This window comes from Microcaecilia unicolor, chromosome 2 (assembly GCF_901765095.1).
Source record: "Microcaecilia unicolor chromosome 2, aMicUni1.1, whole genome shotgun sequence".
Lineage (NCBI taxonomy): Eukaryota > Metazoa > Chordata > Amphibia > Gymnophiona > Siphonopidae > Microcaecilia > Microcaecilia unicolor.
In genome coordinates this window covers 557115584-557134961 of record NC_044032.1, presented here as the reverse complement: position 1 = coordinate 557134961, position 19378 = coordinate 557115584, and the positions used below count along the sequence as shown (strand labels likewise).

The 19378-nt window shown below is 46.1% G+C and overlaps 1 protein-coding gene across 1 annotated transcript in view; it reads left to right on the top strand.

The window, feature by feature from the left end:
- The first annotated feature begins 17212 nt into the window (after positions 1-17212).
- The window catches only part of PDCL2 (phosducin like 2), a 62014-nt gene continuing 59848 nt past the window's right edge, over positions 17213-19378 (top strand). The window contains exons 1-3 of the mRNA XM_030192206.1: positions 17213-17332; positions 18508-18546; positions 18739-18859. Coding sequence (XP_030048066.1) covers positions 17213-17332; positions 18508-18546; positions 18739-18859 — 280 coding nt within the window. The remainder of the gene's footprint in view (positions 17333-18507; positions 18547-18738; positions 18860-19378) is intronic.

Below are 19378 nucleotides of genomic sequence, written 5' to 3'. Positions count from 1 at the left end.
GAGAACAAAAGTGAGGAAAATATGAAAAGCCACAGGTAGATGAAGTAAAAAGAGGGAAATTAACAAATGGACAGGAAACCCTGGCAAGAGAGTTAAGAGAAGACAAAGGAATGCAGAATCAAGAGACTGGGACCAACACAATTAGAAAAAGTAAATGGCCAGACAACAAAGGTACAGAAAATAAATTTATTTTTAATTTTAGATAAAGCAATGTGGTAGCTGTGTTAAGGAAGGTTAATAAATGCAAATAAAACACAAAATAGAAAATAAGGTGATACCGTCACTGATTTTTAAAACACTTTTGATTAGCCTTCAGAGACCAGCACTTTCTTCCTCAGGTCAGGAGAGGATACCATAACTGCATTATACTATCCTGCCCTGACCTGAGGCAGGAGGTTTTGGCCTCTGAAAGCTAATTGAAAAGGGTATTAGGCTATTAAATAAAATATTTTCTGAAATGGCTGTGGGATTGAGGTATGTCAAGGGGCGGAGCCATGTGTAGGTGGAGCCAAGGCAGGGTGGGGCGGGGCTGGGGCATGTACTAAAATCTCCCTCTCAGAAATTGGCACCCCTTGGCAGCTCTGCATTTGTGTACCTAAAATTTAAACTTCTACAAACGAGATGAGGTGAATATGTGATTCCGTGCGCCCCAGTGAAAGGAAAGTTTAATTTTGCTTCCATTTAATTTCAGTACATTCCATCTTTATAACACCAGGCTTCCCAAGGCAGATTACAACAGTTATCATGAACCTATCAGGAAACAGGATATCCTCACTGAGATTTGGCCATGTATTGCTGTATTCTATAGAACAGTGTAGAAAAATTAGTACAAAATAGAGAGCTTATTACTGCTGTTTCTACCAGCTACAATCATTTTTAATGTTGCTTTAGTGATTTCAATTTTATTTCATGATATATATCTACGTATGGGAAGTAAAGAGTGACTCGGAGACAAATTTTGTCCCTATCCCTGCCCCTTGGGTTCTGTCTCCATCCCCACCTCATCCCTGCAGGTTCTGTCTCTGTCCCCGTCCCTGCCCCGCCCCCGCAGGTTCTGTCCCCGTCCCCATGGGCTCTGTCCTCATCTGCAGAAGCCTCGAACAATTATTTTATATTTAAATATTTTTATTAAAGTATAAAAAAGGATAATATGCTGTGCAATTATTGTGTATAAATTACAAATAGAAAACAATAATAACAGTGAGCAGCTGTAATAACCCTCCTTACCACCACCCTCTACCCTTCCAACCCCAACAATAGTTGATTTCTACTACCCTAAGGAATCCTAATCCACCCTGTTAAAATGTCCAGGGGTACAAAATACAACCCGTTCTGTATGCCCTAGAGGGGAGAAATATGCCCTGTGAAGCACTGTTATGGTTTTTAAATTTGTTGATGAATAAGAAGTCATCAACAACCTAAGGATTCAGTGTAGCTCTCCTCTCTTCCACAGACCTTCCTGCAACAGAAGATGTCTTCTTAGAAGATGTGATGGTAGTAGGATGTGCAGGATCGCTCATGCAAATTTTGCTAGTTGTGGCCAGCATTTTTGCTTCTTTTTCCGAAAAATCAAAATATTATTGTCTGCATTACTTAAACATAAATAACAGTCCAGTTCATTAACAGGCTTCAAAGTAGAAATCGAGACAGGGACAAAGTTTGTCCCCATCCCTGTGGGCTCTGTCCCCATCCCCATGGGATCTATCCCCGCATGCTCTGTCCCCGTCCCCATCCCTGTGTCATTCTCTAACTCAGGTGTCCAGAGAGGCTTTACAGGAGAAGATTTTTGGTGCTAGGTCTGAGGCATCAACATCGGCATAGTGGTCTGCGGTGTCAGCATCAACTTCAAAGACTGCACCAGCATTGGTCCACATGGCTGCTTCAAGACCCATGATCACTGAGAGCAGTAGTGCATCAAGTGGGTCTCCACCTGTCTCAATGCTGATTGCTAGGCAGTACATAAGTACATAAGGAATGCCACACTGGGAAAAGACCAAGGGTCCGTCGAACCGAGCATCCTGTCCACGACAGTGGCAATCCAGGCCAAGGGCACCTGACGAGCTTCCCAAACGTACAAACATTCTATACATGTTATTCCTGGAATTGTGGATTTTTCCCAAGTCCATTCTTTAAGAAACCGTCTAACCCCTTTTTAAACTCTGCTATGTCGTGCCAGCCTCTATGCCAGCCTCAGATGTCATACTCATGTCCATGATAGCAGTATGCAGGTCCCTGGAGCAGTTTTAGTGGGTACAGTGCACTTCAGACAGGCGGACCCAGCCCTATGCCCTCCTACCTGTTACATCTGTGGAGGAAACAGCGAGCCCTCCAAAACCCACCAGAAACCCACTGTACCCACATCTAGGTGCCCCCTTCACCTAAAAGGGCTAAGGTAGTGGTGTACAGTTGGGGGAAGTGAGTTTTGGGGGGGTTTGGAGGGGGCTCAACACACAAGATAAGGGAGCTATGTACCTGGGAGCAATTTATGAAGTCCACTGCAGTGCCCCCTAGGGTGCCCGGTTGGTCTCTTGGCATGTCGGGGACGTGCACTAGAAATGCTGGCTTCTCCCACGACCAAATAGCTTGCATTTGGTCATTTTTTATATGGAAGTCTTTGGTTTTGAAAATCGCTGACAATCAGAAACGTCCATGTTTAGGGACGTCCAAATCTAGGGACGGCGAAATTTAAGGATTTGGACGTCCCTGACGGTATTTTCGAAACGAAAGATGGATGTCCATCTTGTTTTGAAAATACGGGTTTCCCCACCCCTAGATTTTGCCGTTTTGCAAGGACGTCCAAATCATAACTTGGACGTGCCTTTCGAAAATGCCCCTCTTGGTCTGTCCCAGTATGGCAATACTTATGTACTTATGAACTTGAGGAGATCAACAGTTATCAATGGAATTGTTATCTAAAGACAAGCAAAAAAAAAGCCAGTTTCTCCAAAAATGAAACGGGCCCTATGAAGGCTCTCATGTAAGCGATATCTTCTCTCTCTCCTGCCCTCCCCTCCATGTCCAGCGATTCTCCCCTCCCCTCGATGTCCAGTGATTCTCCCCTCCCCTCCATGTCTAGAGATTCTCCCTTCCCCTCCATGTCCAGTGGCTCGCCCCACCCCCACCTGCCCCCCTTTTAAGCACCCAAGTTACAGTTCAACCCCAGCCCTCACCTGTCTGCCCTCTTCTCCCACAACAGCCCTCCTTTCCTTTCATTTTACCTGAAGTCGCAGCGGCATCAGCGAAAGCGTCAGGCTCGGCTCGGCTCCAGCCTTCCCTTTCCTTCTCTCTCAGTGTCCCGCCCTCCTCTGATATAATTTCCACTTTCCGCGAGGGCGGGACACTGAGAGGGAAGGGAAGGCTGGAGGCGAGCCAGTTACGTATATGTAATTTGCATATGGTTACGAACCCAGTCAGCCATCCAGGGATGCAGATTGATGAATTATTATATATGAGATAAGCACTTATAATTTAGGATTGTTCTCCTTCCTCTTGTCAGGTTCTCAGGTTCAGAGCCCGCGGGGCCGGGCTCTGGAGCAAACGTGAGCCCTTGGGCTGCTGACGAGGAGCGACAGCAGCAGGCAAAACCCACCAACCAACGCTGGGCAAGCACACCGGCACCGGCAGGGACTGCAGGCACCGCCCAGCGAGCCGGAACACATGGACTGGAATCCCCCGGACTGGAGGACACAGAACTGGAACACTGGACTGCAATCCCCCGGACTGGAACACACACCGGACCGGAACACACTGGACTGGAGCACACCAGACTGGAACACCCTGGACTGGTCCCCCGGACTGGAGGACACAGGACCGGAACACGGGACTGGAGCACACTGGACTGGTCCAACAGCTTCACCTGTACTTAGCTACTAAACCCCCCAAGAGTTGAGCTCCTGGGTTCGAGTAGCCGACAGGACTTACTGGATACCGGATGACATAGGGACCAGGACTGGAAACAGAAGTGCTCCTAAACCTAAACTGATCTACTTGCTCCCAAGCCCTAAACCAGCAGGAGTGTTCCTAACAGTAAACTGACAAAAGGACTTCCTAAGCCCTATACTAAACAGGAGCTCCTAAGCCCTGCTCAAGAAAGGGACTTCCTAAGCCCTAAACTAACAGAGCAGGGTACTAAATACAAAGCTAACACAGGTGCTACTACACCAAGCTACAAGCAGAGCTTTACACTAATAAGCTGAACACAGAACTAACCAGCTACCTAAGCACTGCTCTAGCAAGCTAGATACAACTAACAAGGTGCTTCCCAAGCATTACTCTGGCAAGCAACCAGAAGAGCTCCTAGCACTAAAAGGGAAGACAGGGGAGCCACAAGGAAAAAGAAGGGAAGCTAACACATAAGCCAAAAGTGATTCTAAATCACCAAACACCAACAGCAAAGACTGCAATGCTCGTAATAGCACAAACACCAGAAGTACTTCTAACAGCAAACTCTGCAGTGTTCCTAACAACACCAAACCCTGAAGTACTTCTATCAACAACAGAGCTTCCAAAGCCCTACACACAGCAATGCTACCAAAACCAAGAGGGAACAGAAGGGAACCAAAAGGGAAAAGCAGGAAAGCTAAACACACAGTCACCAGTGCACACTGCACTAACACTAACCTGGCCCTTAGCAAAAGCAAGCAGGGAAACTAGACACAACGTCAGAAGTGCACACTGCACCACCCTACCTACAGCAAACACCACTGTTGCAAAGGCCCTGAAGGAAACAACACCACTTCCTTATCAAGGCCCTCCCTGATGATGTCACACTCCCTAGACCTAGGCAAAAGCACACTGACCCAGAGAGGCCCAACCCACACCAATGCAAAACCGTGAAACACTTGAAGCCAGTACACCCAAAGAGAGTTAGAGCAACTCAGGCAACACACACACAGGTGCAGTGTAGTGAAACAATTAGAGCCATGCTGCTGGAAGCTGCCAGCACAGAGAGACAGAGCCAGCTCAGAAAGGACAGAGAAAAGAAACAGAAGCCAGCTAAGAAGCTGACCCCCAGGAAAGAGGTAAGTTTGAGAGGGGTTCAGACCCCAATCATAACAGCACCTCCCCCTCAAGGCTCCCGTGTCCCCACGGGAGCTCCAGGTCTCAAAAGACAATTTAGGTCTCCATGGGTAGCTGTGATGAAATCTCCCAATGGGTTTCACAACATAAATCTGGGCGACTGGGCAGGACGTGACAAGTACATCTGGAACTAGGAAACCAGAATGGCTTTGGCCGCCACGAGGCTCTTTAGAACGGCTGCTAGGCAGGATCAGAGTCTTGGATGCAACAAGCGGAGTTCTATTCAACAGGAACCATCTCCTGAAGGAGTCCACAACTTCCTTGACTTCCTGGCACTCCACTGTAGCAGCCAGAACTGGGCTAGAGCCCACACCCATCCTGGAATCTGAAGCCAGACAGGAACTTGAACTGGACTTCAGACTAGTCCTTGCCCCTTGGCTGGAGCTGGAACTCAGAAGGAGTTCAACATCTTGGCTGAAATGGGAACTCGGAGTAGACTCAGCATCTTGCCTGAGACTGCAACCTGGTCCGGCCTCAGCATCTTGGCCGGAACTGCCACTCAACTCGGACTCAGCATCTTGGCTGGACTTGGTACTCAGCATAGACTCAGCATCTCGGCTGGCACTGGAACTCGCTCCGGACTCAGCATCTTGGCCGGAACTGCAACTTGACCCGGACTCAGCCTCTTGACCGGGACTGCAACTTGACCCAGACTCAGCATCTTGCCTGGGACTGGAAATCCAACTTGACCCGGACTCAGCATCTTGGCTGGGACTGCAACTTGACCCGGACTCAGCATCTTGCCTGGAACTGGAACTCCAACTCTCACCGGACTCAACATCTTGGCCGGGACTGTAACTTGACCCGGACTCTGCATCTTGCCCGGGACTGTAACTCAATTCTGATTTGGCATCTCGGCTGAACTCTGCACTCGGTGCAGACTCAGCACTCATCGTGAACTCAGTATCTCGGCTGGCCTCTACACTCAGTGCAGACTCAGCACTCATCATGGACTCATCACTCGGTGTAGACTCAGCATCCCGGCTGGGACTGCAACTCGATCCAGACTCAGCATCTTGACTGGAACTACAACTCGCTCCAGACTCAGCATCTTGACTGGAACTACAACTCGATCCAGCCTCAGCATCTTGACTGGAACTACAACTCGATCCAGACTCAGCATCTTGACTGCCAATGCTGCAACTCACTCCAGACTCAGCATCTTGACTGGAACTACAACTCGATCCAGCCTCAGCATCTTGACTGGAACTACAACTCGATCCAGACTCAGCATCTTGACTGGAACTGCAACTCAATCCAGACTCAGCATCTTGACTGGAACTGCAACTCGATCCAGACTCAGCATCTTGACTGGAACTGCAACTCGATCCAGACTCAGCATTCATCATGGACTCATCACTCAGTGTAGACTCAGCATCCTGGCTGGGACTGCAACTCAATCCATACTCAGCATCTTGACTGGAACTACCACTCGATCCAGACTCAGCATCTTGACTGTCAATGCTGCAACTCACTCCAGACTCAGCATCTTGACTGGAACTACAACTCGATCCAGACTCAGCATCTTGACTGCCAGTGCTGCAACTCACTCCAGACTCAGCATCTTGACTGGAACTACAACTCGATCCAGACTCAGCATCTTGACTGGAACTACAACTTGATCCAGACTCAGCATCTTGACTGGAACCGCAACTCGATCCAGACTCAGCCTCTTGACTGGAACTCCAACTCGATCCAGACTCAGCCTCTTGCCTGGAACACCAACTCGATCCAGACTCAGCATCTTGACTGGAACCGCAACTCGATCCAGACTCAGCATCTTGACTGGAACCGCAACTCGATCCAGACTCAGCCTCTTGACTGGAACTCCAACTCGATCCAGACTCAGCATCTTGACTGGAACTCCAACTCGATCCAGACTCAGCATCTTGACTGGAACTACAACTCGATCCAGACTCCGCATCTTGACTGGAACTGCAACTCGATCCAGACTCAGCATCTTGACTGGAACTACCACTTGATCCAGACTCCGCATCTTGACTGGAACTGCAACCCGATCCAGACACAGCATCTTGACTGGAACTGCAACTCGATCCAGACACAGCATCTTGGCTGCCACTGCTGGAACTCGCTCCGGACTCAGCATCTTGGCTGCCACTCGCTCCAGACTCAGCATCTCGGCTGGCAAAGCCCTTCAGGCTCGACTCAGAAATTTGGCGGGAAAAATCAGGAAGCCACCTTCTTTCAGCTTGGGCTTCAGGAGTATCCCGTAGGGTTGGCTCCGAGAGGAGTTGGAAGCGGTAAAAGAACAGCTTGGTAGAGGGATCAATAGCAGAAACTGGGTTTTCTTCGAACCCAAGCCAGGAGACACGCCTTCTTTCCGCTGCAGCTTCAGGAGTATTCTTCAGGGCTGGATCAGACAAAAGTGCAACCCGGTAATCCTGGAGTGTCAGAAACGGATCCAGATCAAAAATGGGGTTGGAACTGGGATCCAAACTTGTACTAGGAGGCTTGGTTTGAAGCGCCACTCGAACTGGACTCCGAGGCTTGCGTGGAGGCGCCATCTGGACTGGCACCGGAGGCTCGGTGAGAAGCCCCTCTCGGACTGGAATCGGAGGCTCGGCCAGCAGCGTCCCACAGACTGGACTCTGAAGCTTGGCTGGACACGCTGCTCGGACTGGATTCAGAGGCTTGTCTGGGCACTCTGCTTGAATGGGACTGGACCCCTGCTGGGCCCAGAGCATGGAATTCCCAAGACGTCTCCTCTCAGCAACAGCTTCAGGAGTATCCCACAAAGCTGGATTCAAGACAAGGCTGCGGCGATATTCTGAGAGCGTGATGAAAGGGTCCATATCTGAAACTGGGTTTTCAGCGATTCCAAGCCACCGGACACGTTTTCTCTCAGCTGCCGCTTCAGGGGTCTTCTTCAAAACAGGATGAGACAAAAGTTTCCCACGATACTGACGAAGAGTCATAGAAGGATCAAGAACAATGACGGAGCTGGACCCCAGCTGGGTCAGCTGGGCGGGGGTTCTTGCCGGGCTCATGGCCTTTGCAATCTGTCAGGTTCTCAGGTTCAGAGCCCGCGGGGCCGGGCTCTGGAGCAAACGTGAGCCCTTGGGCTGCTGACGAGGAGCGACAGCAGCAGGCAAAACCCACCAACCAACGCTGGGCAAGCACACCGGCACCGGCAGGGACTGCAGGCACCGCCCAGCGAGCCGGAACACATGGACTGGAATCCCCCGGACTGGAGGACACAGAACTGGAACACTGGACTGCAATCCCCCGGACTGGAACACACACCGGACCGGAACACACTGGACTGGAGCACACCAGACTGGAACACCCTGGACTGGTCCCCCGGACTGGAGGACACAGGACCGGAACACGGGACTGGAGCACACTGGACTGGTCCAACAGCTTCACCTGTACTTAGCTACTAAACCCCCCAAGAGTTGAGCTCCTGGGTTCGAGTAGCCGACAGGACTTACTGGATACCGGATGACATAGGGACCAGGACTGGAAACAGAAGTGCTCCTAAACCTAAACTGATCTACTTGCTCCCAAGCCCTAAACCAGCAGGAGTGTTCCTAACAGTAAACTGACAAAAGGACTTCCTAAGCCCTATACTAAACAGGAGCTCCTAAGCCCTGCTCAAGAAAGGGACTTCCTAAGCCCTAAACTAACAGAGCAGGGTACTAAATACAAAGCTAACACAGGTGCTACTACACCAAGCTACAAGCAGAGCTTTACACTAATAAGCTGAACACAGAACTAACCAGCTACCTAAGCACTGCTCTAGCAAGCTAGATACAACTAACAAGGTGCTTCCCAAGCATTACTCTGGCAAGCAACCAGAAGAGCTCCTAGCACTAAAAGGGAAGACAGGGGAGCCACAAGGAAAAAGAAGGGAAGCTAACACATAAGCCAAAAGTGATTCTAAATCACCAAACACCAACAGCAAAGACTGCAATGCTCCTAATAGCACAAACACCAGAAGTACTTCTAACAGCAAACTCTGCAGTGTTCCTAACAACACCAAACCCTGAAGTACTTCTATCAACAACAGAGCTTCCAAAGCCCTACACACAGCAATGCTACCAAAACCAAGAGGGAACAGAAGGGAACCAAAAGGGAAAAGCAGGAAAGCTAAACACACAGTCACCAGTGCACACTGCACTAACACTAACCTGGCCCTTAGCAAAAGCAAGCAGGGAAACTAGACACAACGTCAGAAGTGCACACTGCACCACCCTACCTACAGCAAACACCACTGTTGCAAAGGCCCTGAAGGAAACAACACCACTTCCTTATCAAGGCCCTCCCTGATGATGTCACACTCCCTAGACCTAGGCAAAAGCACACTGACCCAGAGAGGCCCAACCCACACCAATGCAAAACCGTGAAACACTTGAAGCCAGTACACCCAAAGAGAGTTAGAGCAACTCAGGCAACACACACACACAGGTGCAGTGTAGTGAAACAATTAGAGCCATGCTGCTGGAAGCTGCCAGCACAGAGAGACAGAGCCAGCTCAGAAAGGACAGAGAAAAGAAACAGAAGCCAGCTAAGAAGCTGACCCCCAGGAAAGAGGTAAGTTTGAGAGGGGTTCAGACCCCAATCATAACACCTCTATCCTGGGGCCTCTCAAAACTTAGAAAAACAACCCTGTTCTCACTAATGAGGCCTTTTCTTGAGGTCAGTGGGAATAGCAAAGACGTGCATCTTACTCCATAGTTCTCTAAGAGATCATTTCTTTACAGTTTTTAAAACATAGATGTTAACCCTAAGTTTTTCAGTTCCCCAATTTCCTCCTCTTGTCTTAATGATTTCCTATAGGAATCATTTTTGACAACATAATTCATAAGGACCTTTTATTGTTACAGAGTATCTTTCTTCCATTCATCACATTACTTGGGCTAACTTGGTAGACAACTGACTAATACAGATTACTCTATGTAAACACTAAACAATGTCCTACAATCAAAATACATATTACAACTACTCCTAATTTTAAAAACTTATCTCTAATTCCAAAAGCTACAATAAGCTATGATCATTCTTATAAAATTCTCAGGGTGATAAATTCTCTAATTTTATCTATATCAAGCCAGGCTTCATTCTGCTCTGTCTAGAAGGTATATGCAATACTCTTTTCCATTTAAGGCAACATTTTCTCCTTAAGAGGCCAACACAAAATCTCAATCTATTCTAATATAATATACTACTACCTTTTAACAATTTTTATTTCATCTGACAGATTGCTATCCATTAAGGGAGGAGTTTATTTATTTATTTTATTGCATTTGTATCCCACATTTTCCCACCTTTTTGCGGGCTCAGTGTGGCTTACAATACATTATGAATGATGGAAATACAATTTGTTACAATTCAGTTATGGATTACATTGTGAAGAGTTATACGAGACAAAATCAAATGCCGTTAAGGAATATAGCAATGGAAAAGAACAGTGAAACATTGGAAGGAAACAACGGGAAACTAAAGGGCAATATATAATAACAAGAAAACATATGGTATACATTCTTCTGTGAGTAAAGGTATGAGTGTGGTGAGATTTCGGGGGATGAGAATTCAGAAGTGGATGTATTGATGCATTACTGAAACAGTGAGTGTGGACTTTATGTGTTTTGGTTCTTTCCGTAAATTTTAGCAACAAGATGTGTCTTCAATAATTTGCGGAAGGTGGTTTGTTCGTAGATCGTTTTTCAGGTTGCGCGGCAGTGTGTTCCAGAACTGCGTGCTCGTGTAAGAAAAGGTTGACGCGTGCAGCGCTTTGTATTTCAAGCCCTTGCAGTTAGGGAAGTGGAGGTTGAGGAAAGTTCGGGATGATCTTTTAGCGTTTCTGGGTGGTAAGTCTATTAACTCAGACATGTAGGCTGAGTTCTCTTTATATAAGGGGCAAATTGTGTCCTCATTTCAACCATCCTACCAATCTCATATACGGTTTACATTCTATTCTATTCTCAGCATTTATATCCCACTTATATCAACTTAAAATCAAAGCAGATTACTACTTAACAGATTCAAAATGTTTACTAAAAAGTTACGTCTTTAAAGCTTTCTGAAATAACACTCAGGATTTAAATTGGAATCAAATTCCAGACTTTACTTGATTGATAGTTAAAAGAATTTTCATGAAACCATTTATAATGAATGTGTTCAGCAGTTTTCCTCTGAGACCCAAAACAAGAAGAGGACCAAACATCAGGGAAGGTCAGTAACTGATTCAGGTGTAAGGACAACATCCAGGCATGCCACCTTGAACTTATTCATGAACAACCCAACAGCCAGTGCAAATCTTTAAATAATGGGATTAGCTGATCAATTTTTTTCCATCCAAAGATCAGTTTTTCTGCAGTATTCTGTAGGAGTTGTAACTTATTGTTAAATTTCTGATACATGCCTACATACAAAAAGCTATGATAATCAATTTGTGATATATATAGTTTAAATCAATAGGCAAAATCTCCTGAAAAGAGAAAGATCTAATTACTCTTAGCTGGCACAGCTTTAAAAACATTTCCCCGCTTAGTTTATTCACCTGTCACTCCATTGTTAATTAAAATGTAAAATAAATCCTAAAACTCCAGGAAGACATTTCATAATTTGTTCACCAGTCCTTAATGTAATAGACTTGGGAAAATCCAATGAAATTTTGTTAAAATATAGCAACTTAATCTTTGCAGGACTGTCATCTTTTCTCAGAAATATTCAGTAACTTACACTTGCTGCTATTCAGAAGCTATACTGCCTTTTTAATTCCTAACATTCAAGAAATATATCTGCATAGCAAATAATATTAGGGTGTCAGGTAATCAGTTAAGTGCATAATTCCCTATTTATGCAGTGCAGGTCTCATAGGAAAAAGGAAAGCGGATGGTATTTGCTATACTATCTTTCTGTGGTTACCATCAAAGCAGTTTACATATTATATTTATTTATTTGGTACTTATATCCCACATTATCTGGAGTTAAATAAACCAGTTCAATATGGCTAACAACCATAATACATACAGTGAGTATAAGGTACAGCAAAGAATATTAAAAAGACATTGAATATAGCAGCAGAGAATTAACAATATTTGATTTAATGCCAATGCAATATAATTTAATTTATTTATAGTACATTTCTACCCCACATTTTCCCACACATGCAGGCCCAATGTGGCTTACATAGGATTAAGTAAAATAAAAATACAGTAAGAGATATGGTAAGAGACATTAAGCAAGGAAAGGGGCATATCAGTATCAGGGAAAAGCAAGTGGGACTATTAATCGGTAAGGGAATAGGCCAATCCAAATAGGTAAGTTTTCAGCAGCGTCTTGAACAGTTAGTGATCCATTTGTAGTTTTAAGTATTTCGGCAAAACATTCCAATTCTTAGCACTGGAGTAGTGGAAAGACGAACTGAAGATCGATTTGTGTTTGACACCTTTACAATTTGGGAAGTGCAGGTTGAGATACGAACGTGAGGTGGCCACTGCGTTTCTGGGTGGGAGGTCAATAAGGCGAAGCATGTACTCCGGAGCTTGCCTGTAAATGATTTTAAGAACTTGTTGAAAAGGAAGGCTTTCAGAAATTTGTGGAAGGTTAAGTAATTACTGATAAGTCTGACTTCTCTCGGGATGGAATTCCACCATTTGGTACCCAGATGAGAAACATTCTTGACCAGATTTATAGCTGATGTTTTTGTAACTAGGAAAGTGTAACAAGAGATAGTCTGTTTTGCCTCGTATTGCATTGCAGATGGGAAGTTCTATCATATCTAACATGAAATCTGGGGCTAGCCCGTAGATGATCTTGTAGGTAAAAGTGCAACTTATGGGCCCTTTTGGTTTGTCAACTGCTCCTCGTACCTTCTTCAAGGTAATGGTGGTGTTGGCTCACTGCCAGGTCATTCAGGTTCACCCCTACTTGGATGACTGGCCGATTTAAACCAAATTCGGCGGGCTCCTTCTCCAGGTATCCTGCTCTTGGAACATCTAGTTAGGATGTGAACCAAGTGGAAAATCTCCTGTCTCCCTCACAGACCTTGGATTTTCTGGAGGTTTGGTTTGATACTTCCCTGGGAGCAGTCTTTCTTACAAATGATTGCATGGACAAGCTGCAGGCCCACAAATGTAGTCTGTACAGCCTGGAAGCTCCCAGGCCTGGGACTTTCTCCAGCTCTTGGGCTCCATGATGGCCACCCTGGAAGTGGTGCCCTGGGCTTGGGCTTATATGTGCCCTCTTTGGGCAGCCCTCATATCTTGATAGGCTCCTGTTTGCCAAGATCAACTGCCATCTACCACTCCCTCCCTGGGAGTTCTTCTAGAGGTGGCTGTGACCACCAATGTGAGTCTCTTCGGTTGGGAGGTCACTGCTTGTGGTATTGGGCCCCCTTGGAGGCTTCTTGATCTATCAACCACCTGGAGTCCCAGGTGGTGAGGTTGGCACAGGTGGAGTTCCTTTCCCTGATACGGGGAAGAGAGGTCCCATGATGGTGGACAGTATAACGGTGGTTGCCTATATCAATATAAAGAGAGGCACCAGACGTTAAGTGGTGGCCCTAGAAGCTGCAGCCCTTTTTCACTGGGCAGAAGTGAATCTGCTGTCTTTGTCAGCAGTCTGCACAGCCAGCTAGGAAAACATCCAGGTGGATTTCCTCAGTCAATCTCTGCTGGATCTAGGGGCATGAGAGCAGGGGCCAACAGCAGCCTTTGAACTCCATCTGACATGTGGGGGCATCCAGTTTATGATCTCATGAATAGTGGGGACCTGGGGCCAGAAGTGGCCTTTAAACTCCACCTGGACTGGTGGGGGCATCCAGTTTTTGATATCATGAATAGACCAGATACTGTGCAGGATAGTGTGGCATTCTTTTCTGATCCTTCTGGTGGCCCCAGATAGGCCACGGAAACTGTGGTTCACAGATCTGCTTCATTTGTTGGTGGATGATCAGCTTCCCCTTCCCAGAGGTTGCAGCTTAAGCAAGGTCCATTAAAAATGGAGGCTCCACATCCCTTCTGGCTTATGGTTTGGCCCTTGAGGGGTGGTGATTAGAAAGGAAAAGTTTTTTACCTGCATTAATTTCCACCTTACTCAAGACTCTAAAATCTTCCACTTCTTTGGCTTAGCTCCGTATTTGGAAGGCCTTTGAGAGCTGGTGAAATTAGCATTCCCTTTCTCCTTGGAAAGCACAGATTCCTGAGGTCTGGATAAGTGCCTTTGAATATCGGCTGGTGAGTTAATATTTCAGCAGTTTTCCTCATTGGTATGTTAGAGCACTTCTCTTCTCTCTTTCCCTCTCAGCTAGCAAATCAATCGCTGGAACAGCCTGCAGAACAAGCTTTCTCCCTCCCTATTCAGATAAAGCTTCCCAAAGTGCTTGTAAGACCAGATTAAACTTGTAATGAGTGAAAACATTGTTGCAGCCTGAGAATAAATCCAATATGTAGCAACACAAGTGATATCAATAATACTAAGTCAGAATATTTGTCTCAAAAAAAGAAGCAAAAAAACTTCAGAAACTCAGTGACCTGCTTTATCATTAGGGATTTTCATCTGAGTACGTTTTTTCACTAGTCTTAAAAAACCTCTTTATATGTTTATAACAAATGTATTTTTCCTTATGAACTTGAAAGTTAAGAATTGGACATATCTGAAAAAGTGAAGAGTCATGCCGGTCATGAAAAGGAAAATGTGACAAAAGTAGTGTCCACGCTTGGAAGGACACTATCAGGCTTATTTTCGAAAGAGAAGGGCGCCCATCTTTCAACACAAATCAGGAGATGGGCGTCCTTCTCTCAGGGTCGCCCAAATCGGCATAATCAAAAGCCAATTTTGGGCGTCCCCAACTGCTTTCCGTCGCGGGGACGACCAAAGTTCCCGGGGGCGTCAGAGGCATAGCGAAGGCGGGACTGGGGCGTGCCTAACAGATGGACATCCTCGAGCGATAATGGAAAAAAGAAGGGCGTCCCTGACGAGCACTTGGGCAACTTGGTCCATTTTTTCTTATGACCAAGCCTCAAAAAGGTACCCGAACTGACCAGATGACCACCGGAGGGAATTGGGATGACCTCCCCTGATTCCCCCAGTGGTCACTAACCACCTCCCACCCGGAAAAAAACAACTTTAAAAACTTTTTTTGCCAGCCTGAAATGTCATAGGTCCATAGCAGCAGTATGCAAGTCCCTGGGTGGAGGAGGTATGTGTGTGTCAGCGAAGGCATAGCAAAGGCGTGGACGTCCTTCTTTCAAACATTTTGGATGTCCTGAACTGCCTCCCCCCCCCCCCCCCCCCCCCCACAGGCACAGCCAAATTTCAAGGGAGTGGAGTGGAGTGGAGTGGAGGAGTGGCCCAGTGGTTAGAGCACTGGTCTTGCAATCCAGAGGTGGCCGGCTCAAATCCCACTGCTGCTACTTGTGATCCAAAATCCAAATACATAAATGGGGTGTCAGAGGCATAGCAAAGGCATGGACGTCCTTCTCACAGAAACATCCACATTTTGGACGTCCTCAACTGCCATTGTAGGGACGGAGGCATACTGTAAAAAAAAAAGAAAAAAGAAAAGATGTCCCTAATGTGCACTTGGACGTTTTCACCTGGACTTGTATTTTTCTAAGGTTGTAGATGGCAATTTATTTAAGGTTGTAGATGGCTATTATACACGCAGCTTGTCTGCATGTATGAAGCGGGACTGAGGCGTGCCTAACAGATGGACATCCTCGAGCGATAATGGAAAAAAGAAGGGCGTCCCTGACGAGCACTTGGGCAACTTGGTCCATTTTTTCTTATGACCAAGCCTCAAAAAGGTACCCGAACTGACCAGATGACCACCGGAGGGAATTGGGATGACCTCCCCTGATTCCCCCAGTGGTCACTAACCACCTCCCACCCGGAAAAAAACAACTTTAAAAACTTTTTTTGCCAGCCTGAAATGTCATAGGTCCATAGCAGCAGTATGCAAGTCCCTGGGTGGAGGAGGTATGTGTGTGTCAGCGAAGGCATAGCAAAGGCGTGGACGTCCTTCTTTCAAACATTTTGGATTTCCTGAACTGCCTCCCCCCCCCCCCCCCCCCAGGCACAGCCAAATTTCAGTGGAGTGGAGTGGAGGAGTGGCCCAGTGGTTAGAGCACTGGTCTTGCAATCCAGAGGTGGCCGGCTCAAATCCCACTGCTGCTACTTGTGATCCAAAATCCAAATACATAAATGGGGTGTCAGAGGCATAGCAAAGGCATGGACGTCCTTCTCACAGAAACATCCACATTTTGGACGTCCTCAACTGCCATTGTAGGGACGGAGGCATACTGTAAAAAAAAAGAAAAGATGTCCCTAATGTGCACTTGGACGTTTTCACCTGGACTTGTATTTTTCTAAGGTTGTAGATGGCAATTTATTTAAGGTTGTAGATGGCTATTATACACGCAGCTTGTCTGCATGTATGAAGCCGTCTTTGGCAAGCGTAGAGCAGCCAGTCATAATGCTTGGCTGCTCTGCATTGGCTTCCCCTCCTTAGGAAGGAAATCGGGTGCAAATGAGCTAACAGTGAGCAGCTCATTTGCATGCGATTTCCTTCATGCAAGCCCGTTCCTTTCTGAATTGCTAAGAGATCAGTAAGGGAAGGGCTTTTTCCCGTTCAGTTAGTGTATTAGTTAGTCCACTGCAGTGCCCCCTAGGGTGCTTGGTTGGTGTCCTGGCATGTCAGGGGGCCAGTGCACTACGAATGCTGGCTCCTCCCATGACCAAATGAGTTGGATTTGGTCATTTTTGAGATGGGCGTCCTCGGTTTCCATTATCGCCGAAAACCGGGGATGGCCATCTCTTAAGGTCGACCATCTCAACATTTAGGTCGACCACCTCTAAGGTCGACCTAAATGTTGAGATTTGGGTGTCCCCGACCGTATTATCAAAACGAAAGATGGCCACCCATCTTGTTTCAATAATATGGGTTTTCCCGCCCCTTCGCGGGGACGTCCTGCGAGAACGCCCTCAGGAAAACTTGGGCACCCCGTTCGATTATGCCCCTCCACGGCACTCCCATCTGCTTCACTGTCTCTACTGCCGCGATCTGAGGCGTCTTGTCAGTCAGCCTTGATGCGTGCAATTGAGGCAATTGAGGCCATTGGGCAGGGATAGCGATCCTCCCTTCTTTCTTTGGTAAAGTCGAGGGATGGGACCTGGACGATCACAGCCCTGGGTGGCTTACCCTGCTTGTAGCCCGATCACCGCCATGCTGTCCCGCTCCATGCACTGTGCCCGCTTGGCCTTCGAGTTGCAGAAACTGGGTTGGGTCAGCTCTTTTAGGTTCTGTCTGATTCTGATTCTAGCCTAAGGTGGTCAAGACCAGCCCAGAACCCACCCATGGAAGCAATGGTAATAAAGGACTCTGTCTTACAAATTCAACCCCGTTTACTAAGCCATGCTGGCGGCTGCCATGTGCTAATGCCGACACAGCCCATTTACTTTGAATGGGCTTTGTCGGCGTTGCTGTGAGGCAGCTGCTAGCGCGGATTAGTAAACAGGGTGTGTCAGAAAGCTAACAGCAAGTATATTGTTGTCCACTCTGAAGGTAATTGGCTTAGTTGTATTCTTGATGAATGCAATTGTTTCATTCCAAGGTTAATGACTATAAAGTGATATTTTTGACTGTATCAGGTTTGAAACAGAGAAAATGAAATCAGGTAAAGACCATCCGCCCAATATTCAAAGGAAAATGTCCATTAAAATGGCACTTAAATGGCTATCCAGTAATATTCAGTGCCAGATGGCCAGCTGCCCTGCACTAAGTATTTGGCCAGTGTCACTTTAAGTGGCCAGCACTGAATATCAGCGTGGCCAGTTAAAATCGGATCAGCCAAAGTTAAACCGGATATTCAATGCTGGTCACCAGAAACAGATCGGCATTGAATATCCAGGTTTAGCGCCGACTGCGGGAGACAGCCCGGTTATCTCCCATGGTCTGAATATTGGGGCCCATATGGCTAACCAGTTTGTCCATCCATATCATCTACTATTCTTTCCTTTTCCTTAGAGATCCTATGTACTTGTCTCAAGCTTTCTTGAATTCAGGTTTAGTCTTTGTCTCCACCACTTTCACCAGGAAGCTGTTCCATGAATTCACCACCCTTTCCATGAAGCATTTCCTTAGGTTACTCCTGAGTCTATCCCATTTTACTGTCATTGTATGTCCCCTCATTCCAGAAAGATTCTTGCTTCCTGTTTTATGACACAGAGGTATTTAAATGTCTCTATTGTATTTCCCCTCTCCCACCTTTCTTCCATATATACATATTGAGATCTTTGTTCCCAAACGCTTTTGTGATGAATTGGAATCCCAAAATATAACAATTTCCTTTGGTGGTTGTAGCTTTGACATAGGATACTGAGAAGCTGAAGGCAGTACTAGTCCACTATAAGGGGAGTAAAGTCAGCTGTGAGCTGTTTTTCTCTAATTCCTTCTGCTAGCAGGAGGACAAAACCCACTTGTCTAGACTGATCGGGAAGGTAAGTTAACGTAAGTTTAATTCACCTTTATACATGATGATGCTGACTACGTTTAAAGATGTACCTTTCAGTTCCAAAGGCAAAGCCTTAGAAGGTATTTCAGGAAGAATATGTAATCAGTACAGTTTGTCATCAGGGTTGACTTGTAGGAAATAAAACTGATTTGTATTTTTCTTACTAAATTCACTCTAGGATCCTAATGAAGATACAGAATGGAATGACATATTAAGAGATTTTGGGATTCTTCCCCCAAAAGAAGAACCAAAAGATGAGCTGGAAGAAATGGTTTTACGGATGCAGAAAGAAGCAGCTGGTACATAAGACTTTTAAAAAATCAGCTTTCCAATTAACATGGTTTAAAACAAAGTGTAGAAGAAAATATTATTAAAACACATCTGATATATCAAATCATTGAATGCAAATTGATTAAGCCCATTTCTAAGACATTTTTTTCCAGTCACACCTGGAACTGAAATGAGTTTGACAACTCCGCAGTAGAATCTTGTGAGTGTTTTTGGTAGTAATCACTTCAGCCTGAGCTTCAGGTCCTAGTGACTTATCTATTTTAGACTAGATTTGATTATTATAGAACTATTGTTATGGCTCTGGAATAGACAAACGAAGTGAGGAGGTGCTGTCTGTTTCCAAAGAACAAGTAGGCTTTACTCAAACCAACAGCATCTCCTCACTGGGGGCCCCTTTTACAAAGGCGTGCTAGCATTTTTTGCATGTACTAAAAATAAGCTTGTGTTACCCCTAGGAATATATGGGCATCTCTAATGTTTGTCTCTAGCATTTAGCACACACTATTCATTAGCATGTACTAAAAACG